The sequence below is a fragment of the Perca flavescens genome, chromosome 10, assembly GCF_004354835.1.
Source record: "Perca flavescens isolate YP-PL-M2 chromosome 10, PFLA_1.0, whole genome shotgun sequence".
Lineage (NCBI taxonomy): Eukaryota > Metazoa > Chordata > Actinopteri > Perciformes > Percidae > Perca > Perca flavescens.
Window position 1 is genome coordinate 2,631,701 of NC_041340.1, and position 16,762 is coordinate 2,648,462.

A 16,762-nucleotide genomic window follows, 5' to 3' on the forward strand; every position below is an offset into this window, starting at 1 on the left:
ACTTTGAGACTCAGAATTCCCCACAGAAGAAGAGATTGGTTTTAATATTCATGCTGTGAAACAGGTTGAGGTGAGTCAGCTGCTTTTACATTTGTAATATTAGTTTTCTATGACTTGCTAAATTCTACGATGGCTAAGAAACTTTTTTGCTGACTTTTTTAGGGTTTTATGTCAACCAAACTGTATGGGAGAAAGTTGTATGAGACATGCAATAATGCAAAGTTAATTGACTTATTTGTTAAATAAAAGCATGTCAATAAACTCAACATGCCTGACCCTTATTGTGATCAGCATTTCCAGTGTGGCCCTTAGTGACATTGAGTTTGACACCCCTGGTGATCTGATCTTAGTTCAGAATCCCTCTTTTGCTTTTGAAAAACCCATTTCCAAGATTTTATCTGATCCGTGATCCGAAATCCCACTGGATTACTTTTGAAAAACTGGGCCCTGGAGACGATTCCCTCAAATAAGCAGCAACACAAGAGTGTGATGGAGCAAAATGAGTCGAAACTCACAAGACATTCTTACAAGACATTCTACAACATTGTCTTTTATTGCATTTTCTAACAATTTCATCCGTCATTTTATTTGTTACTTGTGGGCCAAAGATTTGAAGATCCAAAGATTTCCCTCATGTAAAGACAAGACCAGAATATGTGTACATGGCTGGTCAGATGTCACTGTATATTATACCTCATTTCATACTCATTAGCTGCATCTCATGTCACTTAAATTACCTCTTTGAGTCGTCCATTTGCCTCCCTTCCTCGCGTCCCTCCCACACAAGCAAATCATGTGAGGAGAGAGGAAACTAGGAAATGTGTTTTAGCTTCAGCTGCACAGCTTCTGGGAAGGCTGCTCTCCTGTTTCCTTGATGATCCCTCCTTGATGATCCCTCCTCAGTGATCCCTCCTCGGTCCTCGGGGCAGAAATAAGAGCTTTGAGACGGCAACTTCTGGTTCAGCCGAGGACAGAGGAGTGGAGGAGCTATCAAATAAGGGCCATGAGATGTACCCACTGACTCACTGGGGTCCTGAAACTGCAAGTTGCTCTTTAACCCTTGTGTTGTCTTCCAGTCGTTTGAATTAAAACTTTTTTTGTCAACGTTTCTTTTTTCGTTTTCGACACTTGTCACTTTTTGCTACGTTTTTGTCACTTTTCCTGATGTTTTGTCAATTTTTTGTCACTTTTATTCAAGTTTTTTTTGTCACTTTTTCTGATGTTTTTGTCAATTTTTCTCCTCCTATTTTTTAATCTTTTTCTGATGTTTTTGTCAGTTTCTTCAATGTTCTTTTGTCTTCTTTTTTCTCCAAATGCTATAAAATAGAATAAAACACCCAAATTCAATGAAGAGTATACTTACTTGTGAAGACCATCCACGTTACTTTCTTTGACAATTTGGTTGAAAGAAACCCAAATTTGTGATGTAGAAACGTTTTGAAAATTGGTCAAATTGGACCCGAAGACAACAGAAGAGTTCAAATAAATTCTGCAACGTGCAAAGAGATCAGCTGGAGGTGATTCCCTGAAACTAGCAGCAACACTAGAGTGTGATGGAGCAACATGTGTCTCACACTGACATCTAGTGGTCATGTACAGCAGGTACAACCCTGTCTGCACAGGAAGTCCACTGCACAACAGTTTTTTTTTTTATTATAACACAACAATAATGAAATTAAATGGTGCAAAATTCCTTTAGCGCCACCCTGAGGACCTAAAGAGAATATTATTCGCATTTATCTTGACATGAATGTGACCAAAATCTGCAACAGTAGCTTTAATATTTACTTTACAATTGGCTTTATTTAACATCAGAGCCAGAAAGTGAAAGTGTGAAAGTCTGCTGATGACTTTTTATACTGAATTTCTGCTAACTGGGAGGTTTGGGACCGATTGGTGGGATTGCTGTGGACAAAGTACACACGGAGATACACTGGTAAGAGCCAATGAGGTTTAACCATGAGATAGAACTGGCAATGCGAGACTCACAAAACACACTGCATTATATATATTATATACTGCATTATATATTTTTGTTTTATTACTTTATTGTAGTACTTTTCTTAGTGTTGTGTGCAAAAAGCAAAAAAAATTTTTCCCCATATTAATATTCAATAGAAAACACAAAGGGGGAACACATCACACAACAGGGAAGTTAAAAAATCTTCCCTGTTTAAATCAAAAAGTAAATAAAAATAAAATAGAAAAAATAAAAAACACAGAAAGACAGAAAATAAGACAAAACGCACACAAAAAAGAGGGTGCAGCTCCACTGTGTGTGTGTGTGTGTGTGTGTGTGCATATCCATCTACAGTATGCACTTATTAGAACATTTAATTATTCTTCTAACTATATGCTCTGGATACAATGTACAATTACAATTTTTCCATTTGATTTCTGACTGTTAAAGTGAGTTTTTCCATTTCCAGTGTTTGTTCCATTGTCATGCTTGAAGCTTAATGCTTTTTACTGTATATATTTCTGAATAATGTATTTATTTCTGTAGTTCTTTATGTCTTTGTGCTGTTCCAACTACTGCACTTACCCTCTGGGGATCAATTAAGGTTTGTCTTATCTTTCCTTATTTTAACATGCTGCTGTATTTAGATTTATTTTGTGTCTATTCAGCCTGCAACTGCTTCTTCAACTTGTTGCACCTCAATCATGACACAGTGATGAGGTGCAAGAAGGCCAAAAACATCAAATATCCAGAGGGGAAAGTGTCTAAATGCACATATTTTATAATACAAACCTAGCTTTTCTGTCATCACAGTGAATGTTTGCATGAATGAGCACACAGGGTCCAAATATAGAAATATATAAAGAGATTAAAAACAACATGAGACAAACAGAGGAAGGAGGCGAGTAAAGAAAAAGAGGAAGGAAAGAAACACAATGAGGAAGGAAAGGTGGCAGAATAATAGCCTAGTCTATGCTGTTTGCGAGTCATTCATTTAATGAGATGCAGCAGAACCTTAATGATGGGGAGGAAATGGAGGGAGGAATGAAGGAAGGGAATAAGGAAAGGAGATAAGAGATGAAGGGGAGGGGAGGAGGAGGAGTAAATCAGTGTTGGAGACTCTGACGCGGAAGAAGAATCATCCCCGGAGAAGGAAGAAGAAAAAACCCAAAAATGAGAGCAACCCCCTCCGGCTCACTTCACACTTGTTGAATAACATTTGTCTCCAAACCCTGCGGCAAGTTTCGGACATTTCCGGAGCCGGTTTGTCGTGTCTTACTCTGAACGTGCATGTTTCCGGCTGCATGGCTGAACATTTTGACTGAAAATAAAGATCCATTTCAAAGACTTCATACAGCCGCAAACACCCGGCATCCAGCTTTACCGGATCGATATTTCATATTTTATTTACCCGGCTTCCCAAGAAGAGGGGGGGCTTCGGGAACTACACCGAGCACGGCGCTCTCCTCGGTGCAGCGCCGCTGGGTGGCACCGCTGTCTCCGGGCGGAGGGACTCGGCTTTCTGTGCGTTGGACGGATCTCTGAGAAAAAGACGACGAAAAGGCTTACGAACCAACCTTTACTGCCACTGTGGAACACCCACGCTGTGTTTCAGGAAGGTGGATACACGATTAATATTTCAGGAGTTTTGATGTTTGATGTTGCCAGCCTATGAGGCGGGAAGCTCTGGGTAAACACGCCGACAGCAGCGCCCTCATCGCCGGGTAACACCGCTGGGTGGCACCGCTGAATCCAGCCGGTGGAATCATGATTCTGATTCTCCAGTAGGGGTTTGAAAACTAATCGTGTTTGCATCCCGAAGTCGTGATCTTGTTGCCTACTCTTTATTGTAGCTAGGACCTGGATAACAAGCTTCTGAAGCCTGGGGGGAAGCGCCAGGACACATACCGAGCACGGCGCCCTGCAGCCGGGGCTGCGCCGCTGTCTCCGGCCCGGTGGGATGTCTCGCCACCGGGGGTGGAATATTTATTAGCCATCCAGGCTTTTCTGCATCACAAGTGAACACAGTAACACCCCGTGTTGTCGCAATCGTGTCGGTGAGTTTGTGTGTTGGAGGACATGGCAGACTCCGGCTGGGCCAGACCGGCGGACCCTGACGCCGCGGACAGCCGGACAGCGAGCCCTCTGACCGGGAAGAAAAGGGCGCAGCAGTCCCCTGGTGTCCGGCCCAAGCACCAGAGCTTCGCACCGGGCCACTGCCTCAAGAAAGTCACCCTGACCAAGCCCACGTTCTGCCACAGCTGCAGCGACTTCATCTGGGGTCTCATCGGCTTCCTGTGTGAAGGTAAGAACACACATAGCCCACAGTGTTTTATTTATAGATATGCTATCATTCATTATGTATAGGCTAGGAAAAACTTGAACTCATATCCCACATAAGTGCATGTCCTGGTGTATATAGTCCCAGTGGGAATTGAACCACCAATCCTGCACGTGGAGCTACAGGTGACCCTAAACAAGGTGTCTCCTTCAGTGGATTTCACCAAGAAGAATACATTATTTGGGTAGAGCTGCGAGACCAGACTGGGATCTGGTTCAGTTGTAGTTTTAAACTTGTTAAAGGAAATATACACTGTGTGTGTGTGTGTGTGTGTGTGTGTGTGTGTGTGTGTGTGTGTGTGTGTGTCCGGTGTGTGTTCGGTGTGTGTGTGTCTGTTGTGTGTTCGGTGTGTTCGTTGTTTGTCTGTTCTGTGTGTTTGTTGTGTGTGTCTGTCTGTTGTGTGTTGGGTGTGTGTGTCTGTTGGGTGACTTTTCGGTGTGTTTGTCTGTTGTGTGATCGGTGTCTGTTCGGTGTGTGTGTTCGTTGTGTGTTCAGTGTGTGTGTGTCTTGTGTGTGTGTGTGTGTGTGTGTGTGTGTGTGTGTGTCATGCTGCATTTACTGAAAGATGCATCAACTGCAGCAAACATGAGCAACCAGGTGCCATCCTTAATTCATTCTTCTTCACTTCCTTTTTACTTCTTCATCTCTTTCCTTTCCTTCATTTTATGGTCTTTCCATTTTTCTTTCCTTCCTTTATTTCCTCCTCTTTAATTGCCTTTTACATTTCCTTTTCTGTTATCCTCTTTCCTTTCTTTTCTCTCATTTCTTTTATTTTCTGTCTTTTGCTCCCACTTTTTCCTCTCCTTCCATTATTTCCTTTCATTTTCTTTGCTTTTCTCCTCTTTCCTTCCTTCCTTCCTTTCTTTCATTTCTTCCTTTTCCCGTTTCTTTCCTTTCATCTCATTTTCTTTCTTTACTTCCTTTCTCTTCAATCCTTTCCACCCGTTTCTCCTTCTTCCTTTTTCTTCTCACAAAGCCACGACTCAATCAGGAATTCAACAGGCGAACTGAAGAGAAGACAACCTCATTCAACGCACAGACACACACACACACACACACACACACACACACACACACACACACACACACACACACACACACACACACACACAGACACACTCTCTCTCTCTCTCTCTCTCTCTCTCTCTCTCTCTCTCTCTCTCCACTCTGCCCAGTAACACACTGGTTGTCCATGATGAGAGCTGCAGTTAAGTCATGATTTACTTCCTCTGGGTTGGCATGGCAACAGGAGGCGTGTTTGTGTGGCAGAGAGCGGAAACATCATCATCATCATCATCATCGTCATCATCATCATCATCAGTCACAAACAGCAGCTGTGCATTAAAAGCTGCTCGACTCGATTGCGTAACGTTTTCTTCTTTAAGCCGTCGAGTTGGATTAACACAAACGTGTGATGTCATCAAAGTGTGTCATCCTCTGCCTGTGTGTAGCCTACACATCACATCACAACAATAACAACACAAAGTCAAGATAGGTTGTTTTTTTTTGTAATCTAAGCCCCGCCCACAGTATTTGAGGCCATGTTGTGTATTGTTTAGGGTCCCCCAATTTCCATGGCAAATAGGCCTATGTTTGACGCGCATATGCAAATAGGCCTAGACGAGGAAAGGGTTAGGTCAGTGGTGGCAAACCTGCAGGTCTCGAGCTGCATGCGGCTCTTTGGCTGCTCTGTTAATTATGTCACTTTTATCTAACCCTATGTCACTTTATCTAACCCTATGTCACTTTATCAAACCCTATGTCACTTTATCTAACCCTATCCCTAACCCTAAGGTGGGCCATGCGACGGTAGGCCATGCTCATAGTCTACCGTAAAGATAGATAGATTGCGGGGAACATAGGACCCTTTTTCAGAAAGTCGGTCCTATGCTCCCTGGTATGTATTGCTACAGGGGAACATAGGACCCTTTTTTTGGGGGAAAAACTGGGTCCTATGTTCCCCGAGCAGGGAGCATAGGGATGACCCTCTGCCAAACAACAACTTTTTCTGCTCACCAGATCCATGTCCACTTTCTCACAGCCTACTGCATTGAACCAGATCCATGTCCACTTTCTCACAGCCTACTCCAGTGAACCAGATCCATGTCCACTTTCTCACAGCCTACTGCATTGAACCAGATCCATGTCCACTTTCTCACAGCCTACTGCATTGAACCAGTTCCATGTCCACTTCCTCACAGCCTACTGCATTGAACCAGATCCATGTCCACTTACTCATAGCCTACTCCATTGAACCAGATCCATGTCCACTTCCTCACAGCCTACTGCATTGAACCAAATCCATGTCCACTTCCTCACAGCCTACTGCATTGAACCAGATCCATGTCCACTTTCTCACAGCCTACTGCATTGAACCAGATCCATGTCCACTTTCTCACAGCCTACTCCAGTGAACCAGATCCATGTCCACTTTCTCACAGCCTACTGCATTGAACCAGATCCATGTCCACTTTCTCACAGCCTACTGCATTGAACCAGTTCCATGTCCACTTCCTCACAGCCTACTGCATTGAACCAGTTCCATGTCCACTTCCTCACAGCCTACTGCATTGAACCAAATCCATGTCCACTTCCTCACAGCCTACTGCATTGAACCAGTTCCATGTCCACTTCCTCACAGCCTACTGCATTGAACCAGATCCATTTCCACTTACTCATAGCCTACTCCATTGAACCAGATCCATGTCCACTTCCTCACAGCCTACTGCATTGAACGCTCCACCTAGGTAAACACCTTCCTGTGATCAACGGCGCCGTCATTATGGCGACCAGCGTAGTGCAAGCGTAGGGTTCAGTTCGCTGGGAAAAACATTCAAAGGTTCTGCAGAAACCAGAACCCCGTCAAAAAGCCCAAAATTCAGCCGAATCTGAAGACTAATCCTGGATTCAGTGCATCCCTAATACATATGGTCAAACATAACTCCACATGTCCACATTAAATGTCCCATGACATGGTGCTCTTTGGATACTTTTATATCTTTGACTGTATTACTGCATGTCTCATCTAGTCTTCTCACTCACCGTTTTGGTCGACATAAAGAACCGAAAAAGTAACTCAGTCATCAAAGAAAAAAGCCACACAAAAGGTTAAAAAAAAAGGGACAAAAACATCGGAAAAAAACGTCGGAAAAGGCGCCAAAACATTTTAAAAAGCTACAAAAACTAGTTGGGCCAAAATTTACTGTGAACCTAAATTGATATTCGGGCCGGATGGAAAATCTGTGAGGGGCCGGATTTGGCCCTCGGGCCTCGAGTTTGACACGTGTGATCTAAATCCATATTTTCTCTAACCTTTGACTTAACCCAGACTGTGATAAAAAGAAAAGAAAATCCCCCCAACTGATAGTATACATACACACACACATACTCACACAGACACACACACACACACACACACACACACACACATACTCCCACTACACTCATACACAAAGACACACACACAGACACACACACACACACACAATATAAAATGGAAACACTCAAGTGAAGTAGAAGTAAATCAAAAGTGTACTTGAGTGAGTTATATTTCCACCAAGCTTTGGAGAAGCTGCAGCAATTAAATACATTAGTCGACTTTTCAAGTAGTTACATGTGATTTAGATTAAGTGTTTGCCTGCAGAGTTGTTGATGTCGAGCTCCGTGTGCGAAACTGTCCGAGCGAGCATTTGTGGTTTACCACAGTGTGACGGTTCAGACACAGAACGCCACAAACACCACGTCACTCCAGCAACAGGCTGCCATCCCCCCTCAGCTACAAGCATTGCCCTTACATGATATCATAGAGCATTTTAGGTTTTTATTGAAAAACGTTCAAGTAGGGAGCCCTGAACTCAGAGTAGTGTGTGTCTGACCCTTGCAGATTCCTTCTTTTGTCCAGATGAGAATGAAGAAGTTCTAATTAAATCTAATCTTTAAATAATTTGCAATGAGAATAAGATAAAAACAAGTTTCTTCTTCTTCTTGACAGATTAAACTCCAAGCGTGTCTCTATATCTGAGCTGCAGATCACTGTATGACATTTGAACACACACAGACACACACTCATGCACAAACACACACACACACATCGGTACTGTCAGACTCTCACATTTCTCACGTTTCCTGCTCTTTTCACTTAACCCTTGTGTTGACTTTGGTTCACATTGACCCTTTTATAATCAGATATTCTGGGACGTAGAAATATGCGCTGAAAATGTGTAGAAGAAAAATTTAACAATTTAAAATCCCCTTTTTTTCAAGGTTGACGAGAAGACAACACAAGGGTTAACTCTCCTGTCCTTTGACTGTCCTCCAGTCAAATTTGACCCATTTTCAAAGCTTCCATATCAGAAATTTGGGTTTTCTTTCAACCAAATTGTCAAAAACAAATAACATGGCCTCAGAACAGATATGTCTCTAAAGCCATTCCTACTCCCTGTTGCACATTCTGCCAACCTGAACAAACTGGAACTTTCACACACATGGTCTGGGAGTGTGAACACACACACACACACACACACACACACACACATGCATGAGTTCTGGAATAAAACAACATCAATAATGTCTGATGTGATTGGATGTCGAATTCCTACTGACACCTAGGGCTGGGCGATATGGAGAAAATCAAATATCATGATACTTTTCACCCAATACCTCGATATCGATACCGCAACGATATTGTAGTGTTGACTATCGGTGCTTTCACAAGATATTTACACAATGAGATTTTAGATAAATAATCATCAGTAATGTGGATATAATCACTAAGTGGGTAAAGGCAAATAATAGAACAGTTACAAAAGTCTGTAATGCAGCCTTTAAAACCAGGTAAAGACACTTATGCCATATTACGATATTACGATATCCAAAATCTAAGACGATATCTAGTCTCATATCACGATATAGATATAATATCGATATATTGCCCAGCTCTACTGACCTGATTGTTGGTCCCCTAATACTGTATCTGAAGTCTCTTTTATATAGACCTTAGTGGTCTCCTAATACTGTATCTGAAGTCTCTTTTATATAGACCTTAGTGGTCCCCTAATACTGTATCTGAAGTCTCTTTTATATAGACCTTAGTGGTCCCCTAATACTGTATCTGAAGTCTCTTTTATATAGACCTTAGTGGTCCCCTAATACTGTATCTGAAGTCTCTTTTATATAGACCTTAGTGGTCCCCTAATACTGTATCTGAAGTCTCTTTTTATATAGACCTTAGTGGTCCCCTAATACTGTATCTGAAGTCTCTTTTATATAGACCTTAGTGGTCTCCTAATACTGTATCTGAAGTCTCTTTTATATAGACCTTAGTGGTCCCCTAATACTGTATCTGAAGTCTCTTTTATATAGACCTTAGTGGTCCCCTAATACTGTATCTGAAGTCTCTTTTATATAGACCTTAGTGGTCCCCTAATACTGTATCTGAAGTCTCTTTTATATAGACCTTAGTGGTCCCCTAATACTGTATCTGAAGTCTCTTTTATATAGACCTTAGTGGTCCCCTAATACTGTATCTGAAGTCTCTTTTATATAGACCTTAGTGGTCCTTTAATACTGTATCTGAAGTCTCTTTTATATAGACCTTAGTGGTCCCCTAATACTGTATCTGAAGCCTCTTTCCTGAAATTCAGCCTTGGTGCAAAATTACAGCCACTAGAGCCCGTCCCACAATGAGCTTTCCTTAGGATGTGCCATTTCTGTGTCTGTAGCTATTGAGGAGGAAAGAGGGGGGGCAAGGTGGAGGGTGGGGGTGTGGCCTTAAACAACTGTCACTTTGCTCGTTTGAAAGCCATGATGTCTCTCTCTCTCATGGGAGGGCCAAATTCTCTGGGTGGCCAAAGCAGAGAAAGGGGAGGTAACCTTGCTCCTTATGACCTCATAAGGAGAAGATTCCTGATTGGTCCATCTGAGCTTTCATTTTCTCAAAGGCAGAGCAGGATACCCAGGGCTCGGTTTACACCTATCACCATTTCTAGCCACTGGTGAACCATAGGCAGGCTGGGGGAACTCATATTAATGTTAACAAAAACTCCTTAAAGGGAAATTTTCATGCCATAAAACGAATAATGTGGCAGATGTGCATTGACTTCAGAAGAAATCCCAATCTCATTCCGGTTGTAATGGACAATCAACCAGTTGAACTAGTGCAGCAGTACAAATATCTTGGGACTGTGATCGACAGTAAGCTTTTCTTTCAGCCCCAGGTTGATGCTGTGTGTAAAAAAATAAAAATAAAAAAAAATAAGTACATCAGCGCATGCACTTTCTTCGTAAGCTTCGCAGTTTTAAGTTTTTATGAAAATGTTTTATCGAATCAGTTCTTACTTTCTCTTTTGTCTGCTGGCACGGGTCACTTTCTATTGAACAGAAAAATCGCATGCAAGGTATCGTGAAGGTATGCAGCAAAAGTGTGGGCACACCGTTATGACCTACATGACCTGTATAAGGCCAGATCTTTGAAGAAGGCCAGAGCCCTCCTGGCTGATCCGAGTCCTCCCTTGTGGGGTGAATTTATGTTGCTACCCTCCGGGCGTAGATGTAGTCTGCAGAGATGCAGAAGGAATAGATTTGAAAGGTCATTCATCCTGGCTGTTGTCCCCATTGTTAATAATATCCTGTAAATTCAAATTTAAGTGATGTAGTACTGTGGTTGTTTATTTGTTGTTGTTTGGTAGATATATTGTTACTGCGGGCTGTAATCCAAATTGCCCCCAAAGTGACCTTATACCTTGTACCTTCTTATCTTATGAACTTTTTTTTGGTCTTATCTGTGTTGATGTGTTGACATGAATTGCTCCAACACATTTACTGGAAACGCAGCACTTAGAAGGCACGAGGTATTCTGCAGGATTCTAGTCATCCGGCATACAATCTCTTCTCCCATCTTCCATCGGGGAGACGTTTGCAGAGCATCCAAATGTGCACAACACGTTTTTAGGGATAGTTTTTACCCCCAAGTAAAAAGGTTATTGAACGATAGCATAACAGGAAGGAGGGCTGTGGTCTGAACTTAGTAACTTATGTATATTATGTTGGATATTTTATAATGTTTTTAATGCTATTATGTTTTTAAAATTGGTATTATTGACTGGTGCTGAGAGAGTGCTAAGGCACATTGTATTTCATTGCTATGGTACTTCGTACTAATATGCATATGACAATAAACTTGAACTTGTTTATGCTGGGGAAGAGCTTCTTCCCTCAAGCAGTCAGAACAACTGTTGAATGTTGCTCTCAATTATTGAATGTTCATTTGTGTTTTCATTTAATGATGGGCAAACATCATTTGTGAGTTAAGATGTGATTAACGCTGACGAGCCACCTGTCTGTGGGCGTAGTTAATAAAAGTCCTCATGCACGCAGCTGATTGCAGTTGCAGTGTGAGTGCCACGAGAAGCAGCAGAACGTCTCTCGTCTCTTCCTTCGGTGCTACGTAAACGGGGTTCGCAACGGGTAGCCGCTGTAACATGCTGCTCTGCCAAAAACAACCAAACATGATGCACATTCTTCACACTGAACTGAAATGCACTCATGCACTTTTTTGCTGCTGCTAAATTCTATATATTCTACCTTCACACCTCACTGTGAACCTAACCAGCAATCAGTGCTCTGTCTACTTATGCCCTGTCTTCTGTTGTCTGTTGTCTGTCCTGTCCCTTGTCTGTCTTAAATGCTCTACTTTAAGTATATTGCACTTTATGTATAATCTATAATGTGTGTGCACTAAATGAAGCCTGTCTCAAATGTCGTTTTTTATATATTTTAAATGTAACCGCATGCTCAGCGTGTAAAACCACGTTGTTTCGTCTCCCTATATACAGAGTATATCACGTGTCAAACTCAAGGCCCGCAGGCCAGATCCAGTCCGTTGCAGATTTAGATCCGGCCAGTATATCAATTTGGGTTCACAATACATTTTTATTTTTGTCCTGCCTAGTTGTGCGCCAAACTAAAAATGCAGGAAAGTGTTTTTTAAACTGTAATTACCAGACATTCAAAGCAGAATTTGGGCAGATTTGCCGAATCTGAGACTCAGAAATTCCCCCAGAAGCAGAGACAGAGTTTTCATATTCAGGCTGAGAAACAGGTTGTTGTTAAAAAAAATTATCATTGGTTTTGCTTGATTTGCTAAATTCTACGATGGCTAAGGAACTCTTTTTATGACTTTTGTAGGGCTTCATGTCAACAAAAATGTCGGAAAAAGCAACACATTTACAAAAAGGTGACAAATGTCTGAGAAAGCCACAAAAAAGTCTGAACAAAAACAACAAAAATGAGGAAAAAAAGCTACCAAAATGTTAAAAAAAAGTGACCTGCAGTAACAAAAGCACGTCAATAAACTCTCTCCATGTCTGGCTCTTGGTGTGATTCTCTTTTTCCAGTGTGACACCCCTGGAGTATATGGTTGAAATGACAATAAAACCCACTTGACTTGACTCATATGGACCTGTGTGTCTCTGTCCTCTGTGTCCCCTCTGTCTCCTCCAGTGTGTAACTTCATGTGTCACGAGAAATGCCTGAAGACGCTGCGCTCAGCTTGCTCCTGCATGGCTCCGTCTTTGGTCCGGGTGAGTAAAACAAACAAGCCCGACACGATGTTTATCGATCAGCTGATCACTGAGCCGGACTAACTGCTGCACCGATCAATAACCCAGCTGTAAACCGGAGCGAGCGCTTGCAGAGAGGATGGGTGTTTGGATCAGAGACGCTTCTCTTCTCTGATGACTTGTTCAAGCAAATATTAGATACGGTGCTGCTCATGAGTATAGGAACCCATGCTAAAGATGACTAAAAAGAGGAATAACAAAATCATCTTTTGGAAATTGATCTTAATGCTTTAACTAAAAAAAATAGGAAAAATCCAACCTTTAAGGACACCAGTTTTCTTTGTGAATGAATAATGTATCGTAAATAAATAAATAATCTTCCTTAAAATACAGGGGGCATAAGTCAGTACACCCCTATGTTAAATTCTCATAGAGGCAGGCAGACTTTTATTTTGAAAGGCCAGTTATTTCATGGATCCAGGATACTATGCATCCTGATGAAGTTCCCTTGGCCTTTGGAATTAAAATAGCCCCCCCACATCATCACATACCTTTCACCATACCCCCACATACCCTTCACCATACCCCCACATCATCACATACCCTTCACCATACCCCCACATACCCTTCACCATACCCCCACATCATCACATACCCTTCACCATACCCCCACATCATCACATACCCTTCACCATACCCCCACATCATCACATACCCTTCACCATACCCCCACATCATCACATACCCTTCACCATACCCCCACATCACATACCCTTCACCATACCCCCACATCATCACATACCCTTCACCATACCTAGAGATTGGCATGGGGTACTTTCCATAAAATCATCTCTCAATGCAAATGAAACCAGCTATTAGGATAACTGACATAAAACCATGCTGATCTCTAGCTATGGTGAAGGGTATGTGATGATTCAAACCCTACATGGGGCAAAATGCTCTTACTGGGTGAGCTAGAGGTCGCCCCAGCCAGAATGTGTTAGTACATGTTCTGTATGTTGTTGAGTTGTGTACTTGCATTATAGTGTCCAACAATGTTCAAACCCAGAGAAATCTGTCATTTAATTCAAGGTAACGCTCTGTTGCATTTGATCGCCCCATAGGTAGTTTGTTGAAGTTCCTTCGTGATGTCCGTATACTCTCATGTTTGGGTGAAAACCAGCTGCAGGCCCTCTGAGTTCAGCCCCCCACCCCCGGTGCTTCATGTTAACATGTCATGCAGTTATATAACGTGTCATTATGTTTTAGTAATGTCGTTGTCCTATTCAGGGCTGGCTCGCAGCTTTTAAGGCAAACTGGATAATCCTAATCCCTCTGTGTGTGGAGCCATTACATTATGCTGAGTGTTCATACAATCTTACTCTAAATTCACTCCATCCATCCTCTGAAGTATTTCCCTGCATTTATTTGCATGGGGTTGTCCAAGTATGTACAAAAACAAAACAATCTTGGGTTTAATATGCCACTTTGTATAGGATACTGAATACTCTCCCCAGGTAGTCAGGTTCAGGTAGACTATCTATTCTATCATCCCTGGAACATTTCAAGAGTTTGATCCTTTCTTTTCTTTATTACTTAAGACATTTCTTACTGTACAGTCGTAGCCATAAATCTGCCTAAGTTCATACAAAACCAGCCTGTTCTCATTATGCATTCCTACATATACTGTATCACTGGAAAGTAAAGCACAGTAATCCCGATGTACTCCATGTTTTTATTACTGTCAGCAGCACATTGACTGCTGCTGTACAGTACAGGCCAAAAGTTTGGACACACCTTCTCATTCAATGTGTTTCCTTTTTATTTTCATGACTATTTACATCGTAGATTCTCACTGAAGGCATCAAAACTATGAATGAACACATATGGAATTATGTACTTAACAAAAAAGGGTGAAATAACTGAAAACATGTCTTATATTTTAGATTCTTCAAAGTAGCCACCCTTTGCTTTTTTTATTAATAAGGGAAATAATTCCACTAATTAACCCTGACAAAGCACACCTGTGAAGGTAAAACCATTTCAGGTGACTACCTCATGAAGCTCATTGAGAGAACACCAAGGGTTTGCAGAGTTATCAAAAAAAGCAAAGGGTTGCTACTTTGAAGAATCTAAAATATAAGACATGTTTTCAGTTATTTCACACTTTTTTGTTAAGTACATAATTGTGTTCATTCATAGTTTTGATGCCTTCATTGAGAATCTACAATGTAAATAGTCATGAAAATAAAGAAACCCATTGAATGAGAAGGTGTGTCCAAACTTTTGGCCTGAACTGTATAAGAGCTTGAAGATCCTCTTAGGGAGGAGATCGGTGGGGAGGTTTGGCTCCTAAAACACAGGGCTTTGAAGCTGGGGAGCAGAGTTCATGTCCTGGAGAAGTTAAGGAGAAAACACAAGACTTTCACCCAGGAAACAGGTGTTCATGTCCTGGAAGAAGTTAAGGAGAAAACACAAGACTTTCACCCAGGAAACAGGTGTTCATGTCCTGAAGAAGTTAAGGAGAAAACACAAGACTTTCACCCAGGAAACAGGTGTTCATGTCCTGAAGAAGTTAAGGAGAAAACACAAGACTTTCACCCAGGAAACAGGTGTTCATGTCCTGGAAGAAGTTAAGGAGACAGTCGTAGCTGCATGACGCTCACTTTTTGTCGGCTAAACTAAACTGTAAAGACGCTTAACTTCGTAACGTGTCCAGCCAGCGGACATCATTTCTTAGGATATCATACGAATACGCAAGACTTTCTGTCGCACAGTAGAGGAATTACCGTATAGTACAGGAGAAGCTCACCGGCAATCAGGGGGACGTGGAGGCATCATACAGTCAAGGGAGAAGCCTGTAGAAAGTCCATAAAAGTATCGGAACAAAATATTTCAGCAAAGTTTTGATTGATAGGAAATACTTTGGTATGTGGCAAGTGAATTCATACAAAGTAACGTTGATCCACAAACAACTAGGATATTTTAAGAAAAGTATATGTTGTTAAATAATGAAGTAGGGGTGACGAGGTATACCTATATTCACGGGGGTTATATACAGGCAATGGGGGAAAAACCCATCTCAGTGTCAAGATTGGGAATGATTGAGATTTCTCCTTGGCACATGAAGACTTCACACTTTCAGACACGTTGCTCACATCACATCTACGTCTTCAAGCTCAGTTGGAGGCTGCTCAGTAACACTCAGCCAACACCGGAAAAGAGACTTCTGATATCCTTCACTGGTCTCTGTGGAAATATATGGCGTCACTGTGTCCATGTCTTTTACTCTATATATAAACTTTATTGCAAACACCGATCCATATAACACATAATACAATATACATAGTATAAAAAAGAGATACAATAATACATAAAAATTGCATATTAACCTATAGGATATACAGGCTATTGCACCAATGCTGTCTTAACTTAGAAGTGTATCTATAAGAGCTTTTCACAGGGCTGACTAGAGCTTCAATTATGTGGTTCTCTGACTTGTCCAGGCGACACATGAAACTAAACATCAGTTGTCTTAAGAGTGCCTCACAGGTTGGCACGCTAGTGGACACAAACAAATGGCTGGCACTATGCCACCTAGGGACACGGAGCATCATTGCATCATTGTATGCTACCTTGAGCCTCTGCATACTCTTTTTCTTATAGTTAGACCACAATTGAGCAGTATATAGCGGTGTGATGTAGGTTCTAAACAGAGAACACTTCACAGAGTCAGAGCACTGTCTGGGTTTTATTCGTGACAATTAGCTGCAGCTGTGTTATCGGAGTGTGTTCGTGTTCGTCGCCCCCTGCAGGTTCCCGTGGCTCACTGCTTCGGTCCGGCCGGTCAGAAGAAACGCTTCTGCTGCGTCTGCAGGAAACACACGGAGGGAAACACGGCGC

General features: G+C 41.9%; 1 protein-coding gene across 1 annotated transcript in view; it reads left to right on the forward strand.

Moving 5' to 3' along the window:
- Positions 1 to 3,877: 3,877 nt before the first annotated feature.
- LOC114563327 (diacylglycerol kinase theta) overlaps positions 3,878 to 16,762 on the forward strand; it is a 35,241-nt gene continuing 22,356 nt past the window's right edge. The window contains exons 1-3 of the mRNA XM_028590178.1: positions 3,878 to 4,265; positions 12,801 to 12,880; positions 16,675 to 16,762. The exon at positions 16,675 to 16,762 is cut by the window's right edge and continues 12 nt beyond it. Of these exons, the coding sequence (XP_028445979.1) occupies positions 4,040 to 4,265; positions 12,801 to 12,880; positions 16,675 to 16,762 (394 nt within the window). The 5' untranslated portion in view covers positions 3,878 to 4,039. The remainder of the gene's footprint in view (positions 4,266 to 12,800; positions 12,881 to 16,674) is intronic.